The sequence below is a fragment of the Carassius gibelio genome, chromosome B3 (genome assembly GCF_023724105.1).
Source record: "Carassius gibelio isolate Cgi1373 ecotype wild population from Czech Republic chromosome B3, carGib1.2-hapl.c, whole genome shotgun sequence".
NCBI lineage: Eukaryota > Metazoa > Chordata > Actinopteri > Cypriniformes > Cyprinidae > Carassius > Carassius gibelio.
In genome coordinates this window covers 20,596,796-20,616,125 of record NC_068398.1, presented here as the reverse complement: position 1 = coordinate 20,616,125, position 19,330 = coordinate 20,596,796, and the positions used below count along the sequence as shown (strand labels likewise).

The window sequence follows — 19,330 nt, the reverse complement described above, 5'->3', positions numbered from 1 at the left end:
AAACGAGGGAGACGGTTTTCATGGGAGTCAACTTCTGAGTCTTCGGCGTCCGAGACTGCCCTGCCCGAGACCAAACTCCCCCAACCCGCCTCTGACCCAGCTGTGGCCTCTGCACCGCGCCCAAGGAGGAAGAGGAGGAAGAGGGGGCCTGCCGGTCCTGTGACCCTGTCTCCTCCCGTGCCAGCAGCGGAGAGCGCTGGCGTGCCCGTGCCAGCAGCGGAGAGCGCTGGCGTGCCCGTGCCAGCAGCGGAGAGCGCTGGCGTGCCCGTGCCAGCAGCGGAGAGCGCTGGCGTGCCCGTGCCAGCAGCGGAGAGCGCTGGCGTGCCCGTGCCAGCAGCGGAGAGCGCTGGCGTGCCCGTGCCAGCAGCGGAGAGCGCTGGCGTGCCCGTGCCAGCAGCGGAGAGCGCTGGCGTGCCCGTGCCAGCAGCGGAGAGCGCTGGCGTGCCCGTGCCAGCAGCGGAGGGCGTGCCCGTGCCAGCAGCGGAGGGCGTGCCCGTGCCAGCAGCGGAGAGCGCTGGCGTGCCCGTGCCAGCAGCGGAGAGCGCTGGCGTGCCCGTGCCAGCAGCGGAGAGCGCTGGCGTGCCCGTGCCAGCAGCGGAGAGCGCTGGCGTGCCCGTGCCAGCAGCGGAGAGCGCTGGCGTGCCCGTGCCAGCAGCGGTGGGCGTTCCCGTGCCAGCAGCGGAGAGCGCTGGCGTGCCCGACCCAGCAGCGGTGAGCGTGCCCGAGCCAGCAGCGGAGAGAGCTGGCGTGCCCGTGCCAGCAGCGGTGAGCGCTGGCGTGCCCGAGCCAGCAGCGGTGAGCGTGTCCGAGCCAGCAGCGGTGAGCGCTGGCGTGCCCGAGCCGGCAAAGAAGAGGGCAGTATGCAAGTCGGCAGTCGTGAGAGCGCAGGAGAGTGCCGCGGCCGACTCTGCAGCAAAGACTTTAGTTCAGTGTATCTCATCTCGTAAGGAGATGCCAATTGTCTTAGCGGCTAAAGCCTTTTCTGATTATTTGTCTAGTCTTGTCCGTATCTTAGAAGTCCCCGTCAGTCCTGTCTTGTCCTCAGACCCTGTCCCCAGAGATCCCGAGTGTCCTGATGTCGTCTCCCCGTGTCCCGTAGATGTCGTCTCCCCGTGTCCCGTGAGTGTTGCCCCGTGTCCTGCTGATGAAGTCATGTATCCTGTTGATGTGGCCCCGTGTCCCGTAGATGTCCCGTGTCCTGTTGTCCCCCCGTGTCCCGTTGATGTGTCCCGTTGATGTGGCCCCGAGTCCCGTTGATGTGGCCCCGTGTCCCGTAGGTGTCCCGTGTCCAGTAGATGTTGTCCCCCCGTGTCCAGTAGATGTTGTCCCCCCGTGTCCAGCTGTCGTCTCCCCGCGTCCCGTAAGTCTTGCCCCGTGTCCCGTAAGTGTTGCCCCGCGTCCCTTGTCTGCTCCTATCATGTCCCCTGTCAGTTGTCCCGAGACCCCTCCCCGCCCCTCACCACCCAGACCTGCCCGTACCCCCCGTCGTCAGCCTTCGTCCTGTCCTCCTAAAACTCCTGCCCCACCCACTCACCCTGGTCTGTCCCCCATGAACTTTGTGGTCCCGCCTCCTCCCCTTCCCTGTTTGTTTTTTTTGATTTGTCACCCTAACCCTGCCGTCGTGTATTCATGTCTGCCTTTGTTATTATTTGTCATGTCTTGTTGGTTTGTGTCGGTGTCCCAGTCTGCCATGTCAGTCGTGTCCCATGTTTGATGTTCCCTTGAGGAGCGTCTGGAAGCCGCTCCTTAAGGGAGGGGTTCTGTCATGATTCTGCCCTCGTGTCCTTGATTTTTCCTAGTCTTGAGGCAGGATCATGACAGACCCGTGTTTTGTGTACAAGCGCATGGCCTTGTCTTTGGGCCATGTGCTTGTGTTGTCTCATTCCCTTGCCCCGCCCCCCTTGTTAACCTAGTCGTGTCTTGATTTGTCCTATCTGTAACACCTGTCGTGTCTTGATTAGTACCCCTATTTAGATCTCCTAGCGTGCTCTGTCTACCTCAACTGTGTCCTACAATTGTGATTGTGTGTGAGATTGTGCTGTACCCGCTGAAGTCCTTGTATTACCGTGAGTGTTTATAGTTAGTATTTAGAGTCCTTGTTTATCTTGTCAGTCCAGTCCTGTTTTAGTTATTTAGTCTTTACCTTGCTCCGTGTTTTCCCCCTCGTGGGTTTTGTTTTCCCCTTTTTGTAATAAACCCTTTGTTTGAGAATCCCTGTCTGCACCTGAGTTCCTCCCTTACCAATACCTGACACAATGTATATTGTTGGCAATATTGCTACACGTCTACCTATGACTGGTTTTACATTTACATTACATTTACATTTATTCATTTAGCAGACGCTTTTATCCAAAGGTTTTGTAGTCCAGGGTTGCATATATATACAGCCACTTTGAAAATATAAAGTTCTGCATTCTGTACACATTATGAGTGGTTTGAGATTCAAAATGATTGCATTCCATATATTTTCTGGTTACTTTTTGTTTTATAAATAAAAAGGACCAAAATACACTTAAAAGCGTAAAAAAAAGGTTCAGAGAGCTCTCAGATTTGATCAATAATAACTTAATTTGTGTTTTGAAGAAGAAGAAAGGTCTTAAGGGTTTGGAAAGACTTGAGGGTGAGTAATTAGTGACAGAATTGTCATTTTTGGGTCAACTATCCCTTTAAGAAATTGTGAAGGAAAACCATTCCAAAAAACTTACTGGCAATGATATAGGCACGATATCAAATGGGTCCAGTAAGTAGATATAGTGGAAAACATAAAGTGAGCCTTAAAGTGAGATAAAAGAAAATTCAAGAGGTTCAAAGATAAAATCCGAACAGATAACATTGCCAACACCTCCCATTTCTGGAAAGACAGCTAGGCCTATAAGTGGAAAGAATTCAAATAACATACAATACATAATTTGCAATGGATTTCTATAGTTTATAGGTATATTTATATTTATAGGTATCTTTATAACATAATTTGTCTTGTTTTACATTTTAAACAAGCCTGCATGCATAAACACAACATGGCAAGTCATTCCACCATAAAATAAATAAATTATGGTTCTCTTTCAATCCCGTGCACACACAAAGTTAAAGAAACATTACTGTGTTATTAATCAACATCACTCAATAGTTTTATATATGGCGATAGTGTATATCTTTTTTGAAACACAATTTTTGGTCACTCATTTTTGTGCAATAAAATTAGTTGAGCTTTATGAGCTCACTGAAGTCATATGCACCATTTAATTACTTAGCTTGGCATATGAAGTATGATAGAAACACTGCAATATAAACACTCTTCATCAGCCTAAATAACAGCGTCATCTCTCTCTCTCTCTCTGTCACCTCTCTAGTGGTTGCAGTAAGATCTCAGAATGGAAAATCCCCCGTCGGTGTCTAACCAGATGAGAACACCACTACTGAAGTGTTTTATCCGTAACAAATATTTCCAGTATCCCAAAACTGATTTCTTCCTAACCATATATATACACACTGGAGAGAGCAGACTTGGAGAAAAACATATGATCTCACACACTTTATTATCCAATGAAAAATCTGTTTACCTGTAATAACAGCTGCGTTTTGACTCATATGAATTATGTTCTATAATTATTGAAATCAAATACGTCCAGTAATATTCTTACCCTCTCACCTTTCACACAAAGCTCATTTAAGTGATACTCATTTTTAAGAGGAGATAAATGATCCACTGCTGGCAACAGCAGTCTTAAGCTGTGTGTGAATGACCCCACAGAAATGTGGTGGAGAGGTCTGACACAATGTGGCTACGGAGATTGTAATGTGGTGGCGCTGGTGGGTCAGATCCAGGTAAAATAGGAGGAGATGTTTGTGAAAGAACCTCTGTGATATCTGTCCATAGCCTTCAGTGGTGCTGCTGGTGTCTGATGTGCATGGCAGACAAACACTTATCCCTTCACTCTTCATTGATTCTGGGAAATTTGTTTTTATCTTGCTCCCTCACAGACCAGATTCAAGCTGGCATGTTGTGAACAGAAGTTTGACGATTATTCGATATCACTTGGATTTGTGGAATATTTATAATATTGGCATCTATCGTTCCATGAAGAATATTTAGCATCCATGGAACATTTCCATTTCACATAAGGTTCTTTATAGTGGAAAAAAGGTTTCTCAGATATTCTTTATATCATATAGAAGCTGGTTATATAAATATATATATATATATATATATATATATATATATATATATATATATATATATATATATATATATATATATACACACCACGGTAATGAACCAATCAAAACCAATAAACACATAAAAATAGCCTTGGATGGGATCAAAATGTTCAATAACAACAAAGAGTTAACAGCTAACCAGCCAAAAAAGATTTTAAAAGCTTCTACTCCATGTCTCACCCAGCTCGTTCATTAAGGGTTTCCATTATTCATCAAACAGACTCATTCTGAATCATAAACTGGATGTTAATTTTTCCATCCCATTGTTTTCTCTCTCTGTCAGTAAGCATTCATCAAGAGTAGGTGGCCTTCTCTGAAGCCATTTAATTGTAATATTCTTCTTTGCTGCAACTAGGAGTATTCGTAGGAGGTACTTTCTCTTCTCACTTTTTATTAAACCTGTCTATACTCTCAAGATAGCTATTAAAGGGTTTCTGGGTAAATTGACTTGAACATTTTTATTAATTAAACCAAAAACATTTGTGCAGTAAGGAGCTAGAATTGGGCATTGCTAAAATATATGTGTATGCATTGCTTGTTCTCCACACTCCCTCCAACAGGCACTGGATTGACTTGAATTAAATTTGGCTATGATTTGGGGCATTCGAAAATAACGGTTAGTCACCTTCCAATGGTATTCTCAACGGATTCGACTACATGTTATTCTATATGTTTCTACATGTATTTCAGCTCAATTCTCACCAGATATCACTATCTTGAGCTCCTTCTCCCATCTTAACTTTGTTTAATATGTGTTGTCTTTCTTCATGTCTTCCAGACTTTTCCCAATTTGGATGTTAAAAAGGAAAACTTCGAATCTGGAGATACTTATAAAAATCAACCCTATAGGGAGAGCAAATTCAGTAGAAAGTTGTTCAAATATTTTAAGTCAGTCCACTTCAAATAATTGGCGGACATACTGTAATTGCTTTACGGCCCATACGTTGAAGCCAGATATTCTATTCCTTTTAAGGACTGTTATTGAATTATTTTTTGAGGAACCCAAAATGGTTCTTCTATCGTATCTTTACAAACCCCCCCCCCCCCCCCCCCCAATGTAGAACTCTGTACTGCAGAGTGTACTGCAAGGACTTTCTACTGAGTTTCTCATGCATATATTATCCTTGGATCCAGATATAAGAGAAGCTGTCTGATAATTTATTTCTCAGTGCACTGTTTAACTTGGAACCAGTTAAACATCAAGATGCTACCAGATTATGCGTCACATATTGTTCTAACCACTCCTTTCCAGATATCTAAGATGTCGTTTGCCTTTAACACTTCTTTAAAGTACATCAGTGAGGACAGCATGTAATTATGCCTCTCAGTTGCCCTTGTTCCAGAGTTGCCATCCAAATGACTCATCCAATATGCCCCAATTTCTTCACATCGGACTCAACTGGAGCCAAGTTCTATCAACTCAATGCCCCCCTCTGTCAATGTCTAGCATTGCTGTGAAATGTTTTAGTGACCTCGAAACTTGATGTTCTGAAGTTAAATTTTGTTTCATGAAATTTCAGCTGGAACAAAAAAAAATTTTCTTCCATATTTCGCCAGGGACATGTGGAAAGTCATTTCTCTCAGCATACTAATTTTTTCAATGTACACATGGGGTCAAATAAAATGTGAGAATCTACCCTTTTACATTTCTGAGTTTGGAAATTATAGTAATATTAACTTTTAAAGAGGTATATATGAGACTATATCAAATAGTATTATTTCATCTTAATTTGCTCTAACAATTGTTTCTACAACTTTCATAAATTCTCACTTCTGCCACTAAATGTGGAACATTACGTATATCATACTGCCCTTTTTAGACTATGAATGAGTGTGTGACTTCACACAGGTACCTAAGAAGATGTCGTTATGTACGTTATGAGAGTGAGAGATTTCACTTTTGTAAACCAGATTTCAGGGTGAGAATGTTCTTTTTTCTTTGAATTTCATTACACTTGCTCTACCTAGGAGGGATTCATTATCTTGATATCCAGGGCAAAGAAGCCTTATATAGGAGCGAACCTAGTTCTATAGTAACTTCTCTGCCCTGTCAACATACCCTGACAAAGTGTGTGTAATTCCCTCTAACCAAGCGTGGGATCCGCACCATATCAGTGACCCTGTCACACATACCTGTCACTCAAACCTTCTGCCCCCTTGACATGATTACATCACATGTGACAGGAGATCACTGTCACTTCCTATTTCGTTCAGTTTGAAGTCATTATTAGTCAGTCAGAATGCATCAGCTGCAATGCCTATGTGCTCGTGTTGAGAAGTCCTCTTTTATCCACCTTATTTTTGGCCATTTGTAACTTGTGCTTCCTGTGCCTCTGTAAATCAGCTTTTTACTTATTTTAGCTATACAAAAACATTTATGTTTCTTCATATTGTAAACTTCATTACTATAACAATGGTTTGTAGCACAAAAAGTTTGACTGCATTTTACTATTCAGTTTCATACTATTTAGTTGTCATCCTTCTAATCAGATATCTTTCATATTCACAGAAAATAGCTCATTTCCAAATTGCAAAATAAAGTTGATAAGCTCATACAGTAAACAGAACACACACTACCAAATAAAATTATTTTTTTATTAGTATCAATATTCTAATAATTGAATATTCTATGTAATTCAATATTCATTTTTAGTCACATTAGCCAAATTGCAGCTACATTTTGCATGCAAAAATGTCTACATTCAATAGTTTGGAGAAGGATGAGGGTCACAAAGAAGTCACTTTCAAACCAAGCAGATTGCTGCTGGTCAGCGCAGTGAATTCATGTTGCAAACTTGAACATGAGCGCAATCTGCATGGGAAACTCCAGAACACACAAATTCACAAATTACTGGAATTTGGCATTGATTAATGAAAATTAAGACTGCACCTTAAGATAATATGTGAGATGTTTACTAAATGAGTTCAGTGTTTTTTGTTGATTAAAATGTACTATTAATATGTTTTCTACAGGTCAATTAACAATCAACAAGCATTTTAAATCATTTTAACCTGGATCCATAGAGATGCTTTACTTAGCTACTGTGTAAAAACATTGCATTTGCACGTTGAAAGAGGAAAAATGTGGGGTAAAATGTTCATATAGCACCTCTGAAAAAAATCCATCATTCCTTTAAAACCCTCAGAAAGACCTTTCTGTTAGAGTTTCCTTCTGCCATACATTAACACTGACCATTTAGATTCAAAACCTTCCAATCCTGCTCTTCTTCATCTAGTAAGACTGCAATACATTTCAGAATGTATTCTCTACAGTTTGTGCTTGACAAAAAACTATATTCCCCGTGCACCCGCTCTGACCGCTAGCTACATCTTGTTCTACTTTCTACTTTCATTTGTCCAACCTTGATTCTTTATGGCACAATCGGCGATAAACTAGTCTAATATCATGTAAAGACTCGTTGCCACAAATAAAGACAGATAAAGAGAGAATCCCAGGGAGAGAAAGACACCAAAACGCAGTTGCTTCTTGCTTATAGTGGCTAATTTAACTGAATATAGTTCCCAGAAACTATATAGACTAGCAGAGAATAAGCAGGGCAAGAAATCAGGTTTAATCACAGCATCCAGAAGCATTAGTGATGAACTCTTCAGCTGCATCCAGTCCAGTGTCTGAGAGTGATTACGGCAGATCCTTTCTCTCCGTGGTGGACTCCTTAATGATCTTTGAAAGAAAGATTGCGTAGGTTAGATAGCATAGGTTCATTGTTCAAACAATGAACAAATTAAAAGATAAATAAACAAATCTGTAATGCAGAGATGCCCAAGGCTATAGATGGCTAAGTATAAATCAGTTAATGACCTTTCATTGGGCCTGGCATGCCATAGACGTCTGGGAAAGCATATTTCTAATTCATCTTATTTTTTTATTTTTTTTGCATTCCATTGAAATTTATGGAATTGAAGTCAAATTGGTTTGAAAAAATGATAACGCTTTACAAAATTTGCTAGCATTAGTTAACTGCGGTAGTTAAAGGGACAAATTTTGTCACTAATTACGCACCCTCATGCCGTTCCAAACCCGTAAGACATTCGTTCATCTTCGGAACACAAATGAAGATATTTTTCGATGAAATCCGAGAGCTTTCTGACTCTGCATAGACAGCAACTGATACGTTCAAGGCCCAGAAAGGTAGTGCGGACTTTATTAAAATAGTTCATGCCATCAGTGGTTCAACTGTAATTTTATGAAGCTACAAGAATACTTTTGGTGCCCAAAGAAAACAAAAATTCAGACTTTATTCAACAATCTTTTCTCTGTCAATCGATGTGCATTCACAAGAGTACACTGCACATCTATGGAGGATCAGAAAGCTCATGGATTTTATAAAAAATATCTTAATTGGTGTTCCAAAGATAAGCAAACGTCTTTTGTGTTTTGAATGACATGAGGATAAGTAATTAATAACAGAACTTTCATTTTTGGGTGAACTATCCCTTTAACATAAACTCTCAAAAAATACTTTTAAACCATGTGTTAATCTTAGTTAATGTTAATTTCAACATATACAAATACAGTATTGAAAATGAATGTTATTATTAATATTATTTAATGGACTAACAGGAACTAGCAATGAATAGATTTTATTTAATATTTTTACTAAATACCATTAATGGGACCTTATTGTAAAGTGTTACTAAAATAATGCAGTTTGGGATGTAACTTTTGGCCCATGGTTTTCAATCAAGTTTGATTTTTGGGCACTTCTGCTTTAATGCAATTTAATTTAAATTAATGAAATAATAGATAATTTAATTATTTTGTGAGATAGTTGGAAAAGAAAATGTTGTCATCAGCTGATGATGAAGTAGATGTCTATTCATGTAAACTGGGTGTCAATTATTATTATTATTATTATATATATATATATATATATATATATATATATATATATATATATATATATATATATATATATATATATATATATATATATATATATATATATATATATATATATATATATATTTAAAGGTTGATGAAGAGCGCCTCCTAGTGTTTACCTCTCCATCACGAGTCTCAACGGTTCGCACAACAATGCTCCTCTTCACATGCGCCTCAGGAGTCAGCTTAGTGTCCAAGCTGGTGTCTAACAAAACACACACACACACACACACACACAGAGAGAGAGAGAGAGAGAGAGAGAGAGAGAGAGAGAAAGGGATTATTAAATAGAGACATTTAATCCAAGCAGAAGTCAACAGCTGGATGAAGAATCACTCACCTCTAAACTGTAAGTTGGTGAAGTTCTGCACCGGAACAGTGATTCTAGAAGAGGTGGAAGATATTCAATTAATAATATCTGAACAAAAATACTCAAATTATTATGGTTGATGCCATTTCTCTCCTCTCACCTGCTTTCCTCTCCTTCGAGCAGCTTCCTGTAGGTGGCAATTTCAATATCCAGAGCCAGTTTGACATTGAGCAGATCCTGGTACTCCTGCAAGTGTCTGGCCATCTCCTCCTTCAGCATCTGGATCTCATCCTCCAGACGGGCCACAGTGTCCTGGTAACCGGCCGTCTCTATGGCAAAACGCTCCTCCATCTCTCGCAGCTGGCGCTCCAGGGACTCGTTCTTAAAGACAGAGTGAGATGCTTGAAATGGTTTTGAGAGGAGGATGACTTTGCTGTCAAGTACGGTAAATTTGCCATGATTACATGTTTGGTGAATACTTACAGATCCACGAAGAGATTCCAGGTCACAGGTCAGGCCCTGAATCTGCCGACGATACTCGTTGGCCTCCTGCTTAGCTTGTCTCAGAGCCTCTGCGTTACGGCCGGCTGCATCAGTCAGATCAGCAAACTAATTATTAAAAAAATATGTTATTATATTATATTAAAAAAAACAATTTTGCACTTCAAATCTTCTAATAGAGCAAATCCACTAAAGAGAATGCATGTGTGTGTGTGTGTTTCTGTAACCTTCGAGCGATACCACTCCTCAGTCTCCTGCATATTGGAGGTGGCCATGGCCTCAAACTGAGCTCTGATCTCCTTCAGGGCAGTGGTTAGGTCTGGCTTAGACACATCCAGATCCACATGAACCTGCTGGGCGATCAGTTGCTCCTGCAGCTGCCTCATCTCCTACAGCGAACAAGGAAGAAGGGTGAACGAGAGAGAGAGGTTTACAGGTGAATATAATGGTGTCTGATTTAATCTGATCGAATGGTCAGGTTAAATGAACAGATTTGATGCCAGTTGGAGTAAAATGAAAAGAGACAGGGATGAGGTGAAATGAGATGGAGGTGGTGTGGAGAGAGTGGGGGGGAGAGCACACCTCCTCATGGACCTTCCTCAGGAAACTGATCTCATCCTGCAGAGCATCAATCTTCCTCTCCAGCTGTACGCGGTTCAGAGCTGCTTCATCCACATCCTGGAATCAAAAGTGAAATTCATGACAGCGGTATGAGAACTTATTCATGATCCATGAATGAGTCGGGAATGGAGTGCTCCTCACTTGTCTGAAGGTGTTGAGGTTGTTTTCTGCTTCTTGCCGTAGGGCATTTTCTTCTTGAAGTCTGGAGGACAGATAAGAAAACATTTCTAAAAAGAAGGATTCAACCCTGATTTTCTAGTAGTCCACATATTCAAGATTTGTGGGACCCAAACAACTTCCAAAGTATTTCCCCTCTTGAAAATGTATTTAGGAAGTCATAATCCTTTGTGTGTGTGTGTTTTGTTTTGAAGCATTCGTAACACACACACACACACACACACACACACACACACACACACACACACACACATATATATATATATATATATATATATACACACACACACACTATAGTTTAACTGTTTGTATTACTTTTTGATAGAAATGTATATTATTTTTTATTCTGCAAGGATGTTAAATTTATCAAAAGTGTCGGTAAAAACTTTTATATTATTGAGTTGCAAAAAGAGGAACATTTCCAGTAAATTATTTCAGAAACATTTCAGAAATTTTGGAAACGCTCCAGGAAGTGTCTGGAAATTTACCAGAAATGATCCACCCCTTTGCAACCCTATTTCTGAAGGATCATGTGACACTGAAGACTGCAGTAATGATGCTGAACCTTCTTTTTTAATGCTGAATACTTTTTCATCACAGGAATACATTACATTAAATGTATTAACATGTTATTATCATTTAACATCAGTATTTCAGTATTTTTACTTTTATAATTTTTGATTGAATAACTGTATTTATATCATACATATACATATTTATATTTATACAGGTAGGACATGTCTATAGTGGTTATAGTCCTGACTCCCCATAATCCCCATAATTTCCAAATACATGATCTGTGAATTTCCCCTGCCCTCAAAGTGTATCATAAATAGTAATTTATGATAAATTGGGTTTGACAGTCATAATGAAAGGCTCACAGTGGAGGTGACCCATGATATTGAGATGAGACCTGCATCAGGGATCTGGATAGGGTTCAGTGGACCCTCACACACACAACACAAACACACACACACACACAACACAAACACACACACACACACACACACACACACACACACACACACACACACACACACACACACACTGCAGCTACTGCTCTTTGCCACGGTGTGGAGTAGATGCACTGCCTTTCATTCACACCCTTCTAAACTGAGAAACTACACCTAATAGACATCAATATCAGCCATTCAAAACAAACAGTGTCTAGTTTGAGCCTGCAAATGTACATCAAAAATAATAACTTTGAATTTGGATTCACAGCTTAGTCCTAATGCAACTCTACTTTTTATTACTGACTTGGCTTTCATGGCTTCTATTTCACAAAATATTAATACTGTTTCAACAGGGAAATAAATAAAAAGTGTAGTGATACAAAATAAAAAGATGCATTTTCCTGCAGTTTTGTTTGAAGAGACTCTTATAAATGTTTTTGCTTTGTATCTTGAATACAATTTGCTCTCTGAATGATCTGGTATGGGAAACACGGCAGTTGCTACTGATTCCAGTCTATGTAAAGGTATGCAGGTTCGGAATTAGGCTAAAATTGTGGTTCTTCTCTAACAAAAGGACATCTGAACTGGGAGTGTTCAGCCTTTGTGGAAGCTGTACACTGAGGTATTGTGCCCCTCCCTGCCCCCATACTCCTCCGAGAATCAAAAGAGAGGCAGCATGGGATCAAGTGAGAGTAAGAATAGGGGAGCCTCTCATTGAAAACAGAGTTGGGGTGCTATGAATTCACATAGTAACACTGAAGTTGTACCAATAATGCTGATGTGGAAAAATGCCAGAGGTGTTGCAGTTCTTAAGAGGTTCTTACCCATATAAAAACTGTTCTTAAGGGGCAGGAAGGCATACCTTTAGTGTGACATTAATCTCCTGTTGCTCTTAGCATTGTTCTTATTGGTGTGTTCTGGAATGTATAAGATACTTCGCCTCCAGCCAGGCACATCCTACACAAGTCCACACTTTTGTACGCTGTATTTCACTTTGACACGTTGTTTATAGTGATTCTAACTTTGTGTTGCCAGTTGTCATGACACCAATAAACCAAGATGGTTTTGGTTTCTCACTGGGTTCCTTTTCATTTTTGAAAGTGAACTGATAAATTATCTCATTGGCTTGAATGCAGTGCAAGTCACTTTAAATAGACATGTCTGCCAATTCTATAAATGTAAATGTAAAGTCAGCAGAAGTTACTTTATAGGTCAAAGTTTATACAGTTTTGAATTAAACAGAAACATTTAGTTGACTATATTAAATCACATCGTCTTGCTCTATATATTCTTCTTATGCAGACTAAAATAAAAACAAAAATTGCAAAAACTATATGCAAAACAAATTCAATGCATTTGTACCATGTTTAAATTCACAAATATTTAATCAACTTAGTTATAAAATAGACCTATATTACTTTATCCTAATTTTTTCATCTTATATTCTATCCTTATAATTAAAAAATATCTGCAAGATACGTTCAAAACATTTTGTGAAAAATATAAATCTATAATCTTTCATTCTACAATTTTTATATTATATATTATATAACCTTTGAAGTGCCGCGAACCTGAACACTAGTCTGAAACATGTTTTAGACAAAAAGATGCAAGATTCAATTATATTATATTATATTATATTATATTATATTATATTATATTATATTATATTATGCTAAATTACTAAATAAATGAATTATTTATTTAGTAATTTAATTAATTTAAAATTTCATTACATTTCCACCTGGCTCAAAACTCTGGGAGGGCACTTTAAAGTGGCACACAGATCTGTCCTTACCTCTGTTTAAGAGTGGCCAGGTCTGAGGCCAGGTTGTCTCTTTCTATCTCCAGTCTGGCTTTACCCGCGTTGAGGCCGTCCACCTGCCTGCGGAGCTCCCTCAGCTCCTCCTGGTAGATGTCCCCCAGACGGCTGGGCTCCTTCCCCCTCAGCTGGTTCAGTTCTGCCACCAGCATCTTGTTCTGCTGTTCCAGGAAGCGCACTTTCTCGATGTAGCTGGCGAAGCGGTCGTTCAGCCCCATCATCTCCACCTTCTCATTGGTGCGCGTCTCCCGGTACTGGGCCTTCAGCAGGGAGTCCGCAGAGAAGTCCAGCCGCTCCCCGCCCAGAGACAGGCGCGAGGTGGACAGGGTGATGGGGCTGGAGGTCAGGTGCCGCGGGCTGCTGTGGAGGGACAGGCGGCCTGTGCTGTGGCGGCTGGTGACCCCCACGGACGGGGAGCCGCCCGAAGTCCCGAAACGCTTTCGGTAGGATGAGAAAGCTCGCTGGGGCTCCATGCCAGAGGAAAATGAGATCTAGTGTGGGTGAACTTTGGGTTTTTATAGAGAAGGCGGGGGAGAGAGAGGGGGTCCAATGGGGAGGGCAAAGGCCAGGGGGTGTGTATGTGAGCCCAGAATTGTTTGTGCTAGTCCACCAGTCTCCTGACTGCCTCTTTTCACTCTATTCTGTCTGAGTCTCTGGTGTGGGGTGCACACAGTCAGTCAGAGAAAATCCTATTCATGCCACTGCTGGATCACATACACACAGAGACAGACTGTAATGGCACTGATATCTGACAGCCCTGTCTCACCCCATTTAAAAGTGCTGCTTTCTACCTTTTTGAAGTTAATTTGGAGTTCCTCTGCTACTTGGTCAGAGTTTTTCCTGTCGTTCCAAGAGGGATTTTAATGATGTGAGGGAACAGTGGGGTGATTACGTAACTCTTCGTTATAAAAGGAGTCTGCTGCTCTCTTTTGTGCTGATCTGGGAACATCACACATGCTTTTCAGCACCACTGATTCATATCTGTTTACCAGAAAAATCAAGTAACCAGAGGATCGGACTCATTTATCTTTATACAACTTACTCTGGTTAACTACTAAAGGAATAGTTCACTCAAAATGAATTTTAAGTCATCATTTAATCACCTTGATGTCACAAAAAAGTAGATAGTTTGAAAAATGCCTGAGTTGCTCAAAAAAATAAAAGCACTCAAAGTCAGTGTCGTTTTGTTAAATAAAACTATTAAAAATCATTCTTGTAAATTGAAATAAGATTATAAAATATTTTATTATATAATATATATATATATATATATATATATATATATATATATATATATATATATATATATATTTAAATATGTATACAAATGTTTAAGTAAAACTGAAATAAAAATGAATTTAATCTAAATAGAACAATTTAAGAATTTTAGAAATTTAAGCTAAAAAAGGATAAATTACATAAAATGACTAAAGCTAACAAAAGCTATTTCAAATGATTAACAAATAATATAAATAATACTAAAATAACCCTGGTCAAAGCATCGTGAAAGTCATTCAATGATTGAAATCTGAGTCAGTATTTACTGAAAATCTTGCCTTAAAAAGATGATTTGACAGATTTTATTTGAAATGATCTACTGTATGGAAGTGTAGCGCAGATGGCGCAGTGTTTACTAATAAATTTATAAAATTAGTATAATCATATTATAGTTATACTACATACTGCTGAAGTGCTAGAGATAAAGGACAGCTGGTTTTGATAAATGGTTTGGCTCACGCCCCGGCAGCAGTCCACAAAGTAGCAGAGGAGTCGATCAAGGCCAGAGAGACACTGGGGCACTAGACTTACAGCCAGACAGAAAACAACACACCCACCAGTCAGATCTGTAGCAGACGAAAAGCAGACTGCAGGATTGTGATTGTGACGCTCAGATCCAGTGTGAATGCAAGCTGAGTAGGAAAAGTGGGGAAGATATTAGAAGTTCATTTATGGGGGATAAATTCAACATATAAGAATGGGGTAAGATGTGTCAGTGGATCAACTGTGCCACCCAGTAACTTATGATACTGTCAAACCTTTGTCATGTGAATGTATATTTAGAAAGCATTATATTATTATATCTAGCATGTTTTTTTGTATACTATATTACAAAAGTCAGTATCAGTATGATTTTTTAATTTCTGAAATGAGGCCCTTATACTCACTCTAATGCTAAGAATGCATTAATTTGATTTAAAATACAGTAAATAGTATTACTGAGAAGTATTATTACAAGTATTATTACATATATATATATATATATATATATATATATATATATATATATATATATATAACAACTGTGAAGACAGAGAAAATGTCATATTTGCCAGTAACATTAATAGCTGCAATGTAGAAATATAATAATCTTTTTTTTCCTCATTCTTGCCTTTAGTTCAATAGCAAGCCAAACCTGTTTCCTTTCAACATTTCTGAACATGTGAAAAAAAAAAGAAAAAAAAAAAAACATTAATCAATGTGAATTGTAGTGCCATTTGTAGAAGTATAGCAGATACAAATATCATTGATGATGGATTGGAAATATTTTCTCCTCAAGCTAAAGCTGAAATTCAGAAAACATGTTGATTGTTTAAAAGGTATGTTTTTTCTACAGGGCTTCAGACTCATACATTCTGTAATTTTGCCCCAGGAAAAAAAAACTGAAACAAAACTATACGTACAGTGCGTGGCACATAGCTGCCTCATCTGACACGTCCTGAATCTGCCCTCATCTGAAAAAAACATCTAGAGAATATTTGATTTTGCAGAACAAAAAACACCCCTGGCCAGTTTCTTGTGTCTCTCTATTGCTGGAGGCAATAAACTGCTGCATATGGCAGATATTTGATTATTTTAGAGGACTTTGTTTTTCAACAGTTTGTCTTTTTCATAAAAAATACTTACTTAAAACTTGAATATGAAAAATTGGTGATTGAGGCACCAGATATTTAATATTATTTCTAAGCAATAACAACAATTTGGCCCCAAGTTATTTCATTATTCCAGCCTGAACTGCGACATACCCATCATGCCATACTCTCACCATAACCTGTTTCACTTTAGCAAGCAGAATACTGTATATAAGCAGTGATACTCCTGCAGTTTTCCAGACTCTCACTAACACGCTGTGTATCGTTGCTTCAAAAGAAGTTTGCTCAAGCTGAAACCATGAAGGCTCTGGTCTGCGTTCTTGTCCTGATGCTGGTGTGCAGCACTACTGGTGAGTTAACATCTCGAACTGCTGAATATCAGATTTACACTACTGATGACTGGACTGGAATTCAGAACTACGAGGAGAGAACTAGGGATGTTAATGTTGCCTGAAATGACCGTGCTAAACATAATTGTACCGAAAAAGTTAGAAAACCTCAACAGTAGCATGCATGTGTCAGGGTAGCTCATGATTTGTTTGTGGTCGTTCTCTGCGCAGTGCACTCCCTCCAGTGCTTCACCTGTGTGGGCGACGACTGCAAGGTCAGAACCCAATGCCCCCCATCTGCCAACTTCTGCAGGACCGAGGCCACCGGTACGTGCCGAGACATGCAAAACTACAGCTCTGTGCCTCTTTAAAATAAGCCAGGCTTGTTCAGATGCAGATACAGAGGCAGATAGATTTTAGCTTAAAAAAAAAAATGTCCGAAAATAGTTTAATTTAAAAAGTCAAGTTATCTAAAAATTATTATTAAATATTGTTACATATTATATTAAATAGTATTTATTATGATTGAGTCACCTTGGTTTCATTAGATTATAGTGTATTTTAATTGTATATACCCTTTTTTAGTGTGTGTGTGTGTTTCTATACATATAATTACATACCCACATAAATGATGTATTTAAACTTTGAATGTCTTTTTGCAGCACAGTCATTGTCCCGCACATGTGAGGAGTCCTGCACTCCTGAGGAGAACGTCCACTGCTGCGATCAAGACTTGTGCGGCTGAACCTCTCTGTCCCGTCTACAAATAGCCTTGTTATGCATGAAGAATCATTTTGCTCACCAAATTTAAAATGTAAACACTAATCAGTATATAAAGAAAATCTAAGTAAGGGCACAAAACTCAATAAAACAAATATCAATAAATATTTGTCTGCATGAATGATTTCCACTTAATGTGTTGCTTATTCTCTTTTCTTTTTTAGAAAAAATAAACTCCTGATTTGCTGCTTATTAATAGTTAATAGTCTTTACTGGCATCAGTGGTTCTGTGAAGGACCTTGAGCATCATGGAACCTTTCAAACACAGAAAGGGTTCTTTAGATTTTTTTTTATGTTCTTCAAAATGGTTCTTTTAGGAACTGTTCACTGAAAGGTTCTTTTGGGAACCAAAAAAGGCTCTTCTGTGGCATCACTGCAAAAACACCCTTTTGAAACCTTCATTTTTAAGAGTGTAGTAATAAGGGAGTTGATAAGTTTAGGTTTAATATCGGTTTAAGGGTTCTAAAATTTGATCATGCAGAATAAAGCCTTAATATGTCCTTTATAAGTATTAATAAACAGCCAATATGCTAGTTATATGAATGCTAATAAGGAACTAGTTTAACTGTGAGAATTGGTCCCTAAAGTGTACAAAAAAGAAAAATTATATATATATATATATATATATATATATATAGTGACCCTGGACAAAAAAATAAATAAATAAATAGAGTTATACATCATCTAAAAGCTGTATAAAAAGCTTTCCATTGATTTTATGATCAGACCATTTTTGGCCGAGGTACAACTATTTGAAAATCTGGAATCTGAGGGTGCAAAAAAAAATCATCAAATATTGAGATAATCACAGTTGTCTCTATGAAGTTCTCAGCAATGCATATTAGTAATCAAAAATTAAGTTTTGATATATTTACAGTAGGAAATGTACAAAATATCTTAATGCAAAATGTTTTTTAATTAATATTCTAATGAGTTCTGACATAAAAGATAAATCTATATTTTGACCCATACAATGTATTGTTGGATATCTCTACAAATATAACCGTGCAATGTTTTGTGCTCCAGGGTCACATATCAGAAAGATTCAGACTAGAAGTCTGAATAAAAGTTCTGATAATAACTGTGAACAAACTAGGCATCAAATAAAACTCTCACTTAAATGACCATGTTGGGTGGTTAGACTTGACAGGGCGGCTAGAATACAAATGAGCCTTTTATCGCACCATGTTTCAAAGAGTGCTTCCACTGTAAGGCCAACTGTAATTTATGCTGTTCAGTGTGTTTAGTGTCAGGACTAACATGGAGGGCCGCTGGCATTACGATCCGCTAATAAATATCTGCAGCGGTGACTGTGGTTGCCTCAGCCCCGGTCACTGGGGCAATGTCTGTCAGAGACCAAACATTCAAGAGCCGTGAAAAGTTCAAAGAGGAAAGTATGTTAGTGTATGAGAAGCTTTTCCATAGAGATGTCCAGTTGTTCTCTACTCAAATCTTCCTCATTTTTTTGAGTTAGCCAGTCTCCTCTGTTTATTGGCGCGCTTGGTTTCGCTCTCTCAGCTGATTCATGTCTCCAGTGTAATGAGGCAGGAGTGAACAGCAGAATCCTAATGCTGTTTCCCCCGACTGATCATCAGCCAAGACAAAGCCACAACCAGACTCGGAGACTGCACTAATCTGCCAAACTCCGGTTCTGAGTGTTTACGCTTGTTTATGTGTGTGCGTGTCGACTGAGAAACTTACTGTGTGTAATAGAATCTGAGGAATACAAATTTAAATGATGTGGCAATCATGGCTAACACAACAACTAGCAAGTCCAGGACATAAGCAAATTTAGCCAAAAAATCCAACCAGGTGCTCTGCTTAGAAGCTGACAAGAGACATT

General features: G+C 39.2%; 1 protein-coding gene across 1 annotated transcript; it reads right to left on the bottom strand.

The window, feature by feature from the left end:
* Positions 1-6,799: 6,799 nt before the first annotated feature.
* LOC127953657 (glial fibrillary acidic protein) lies at positions 6,800-13,998 on the bottom strand. Its single transcript, XM_052552908.1, has 9 exons — positions 13,485-13,998; positions 10,695-10,755; positions 10,515-10,610; positions 10,160-10,321; positions 9,915-10,040; positions 9,592-9,812; positions 9,462-9,505; positions 9,241-9,326; positions 6,800-7,900 (listed from the first exon to the last, which is right to left on the bottom strand). Exons 1-9 carry the CDS (start codon positions 13,979-13,981, stop codon positions 7,859-7,861), a joined length of 1,335 nt encoding a protein of 444 aa, XP_052408868.1. The 5' UTR covers positions 13,982-13,998; the 3' UTR covers positions 6,800-7,858.
* Between the last annotated feature and the right edge of the window lie 5,332 nt (positions 13,999-19,330).

Excerpts from the sequence above, each read along its gene's own strand:
- LOC127953657 (XM_052552908.1), bottom strand. The coding sequence starts at position 13,981 with ATGGAGCCCCAGCGAGCTTTCTCATCCTACCGAAAGCGTTTCGGGACT. Across the intron at positions 10,611-10,694 it reads ACCTCAACACCTTCAGACAA|GATGTGGATGAAGCAGCTCT; the intron begins GTGAGGAGCACT and ends TTTTGATTCCAG. Across the intron at positions 9,813-9,914 it reads TGGAATCTCTTCGTGGATCT|AACGAGTCCCTGGAGCGCCA; the intron begins GTAAGTATTCAC and ends TCTGTCTTTAAG.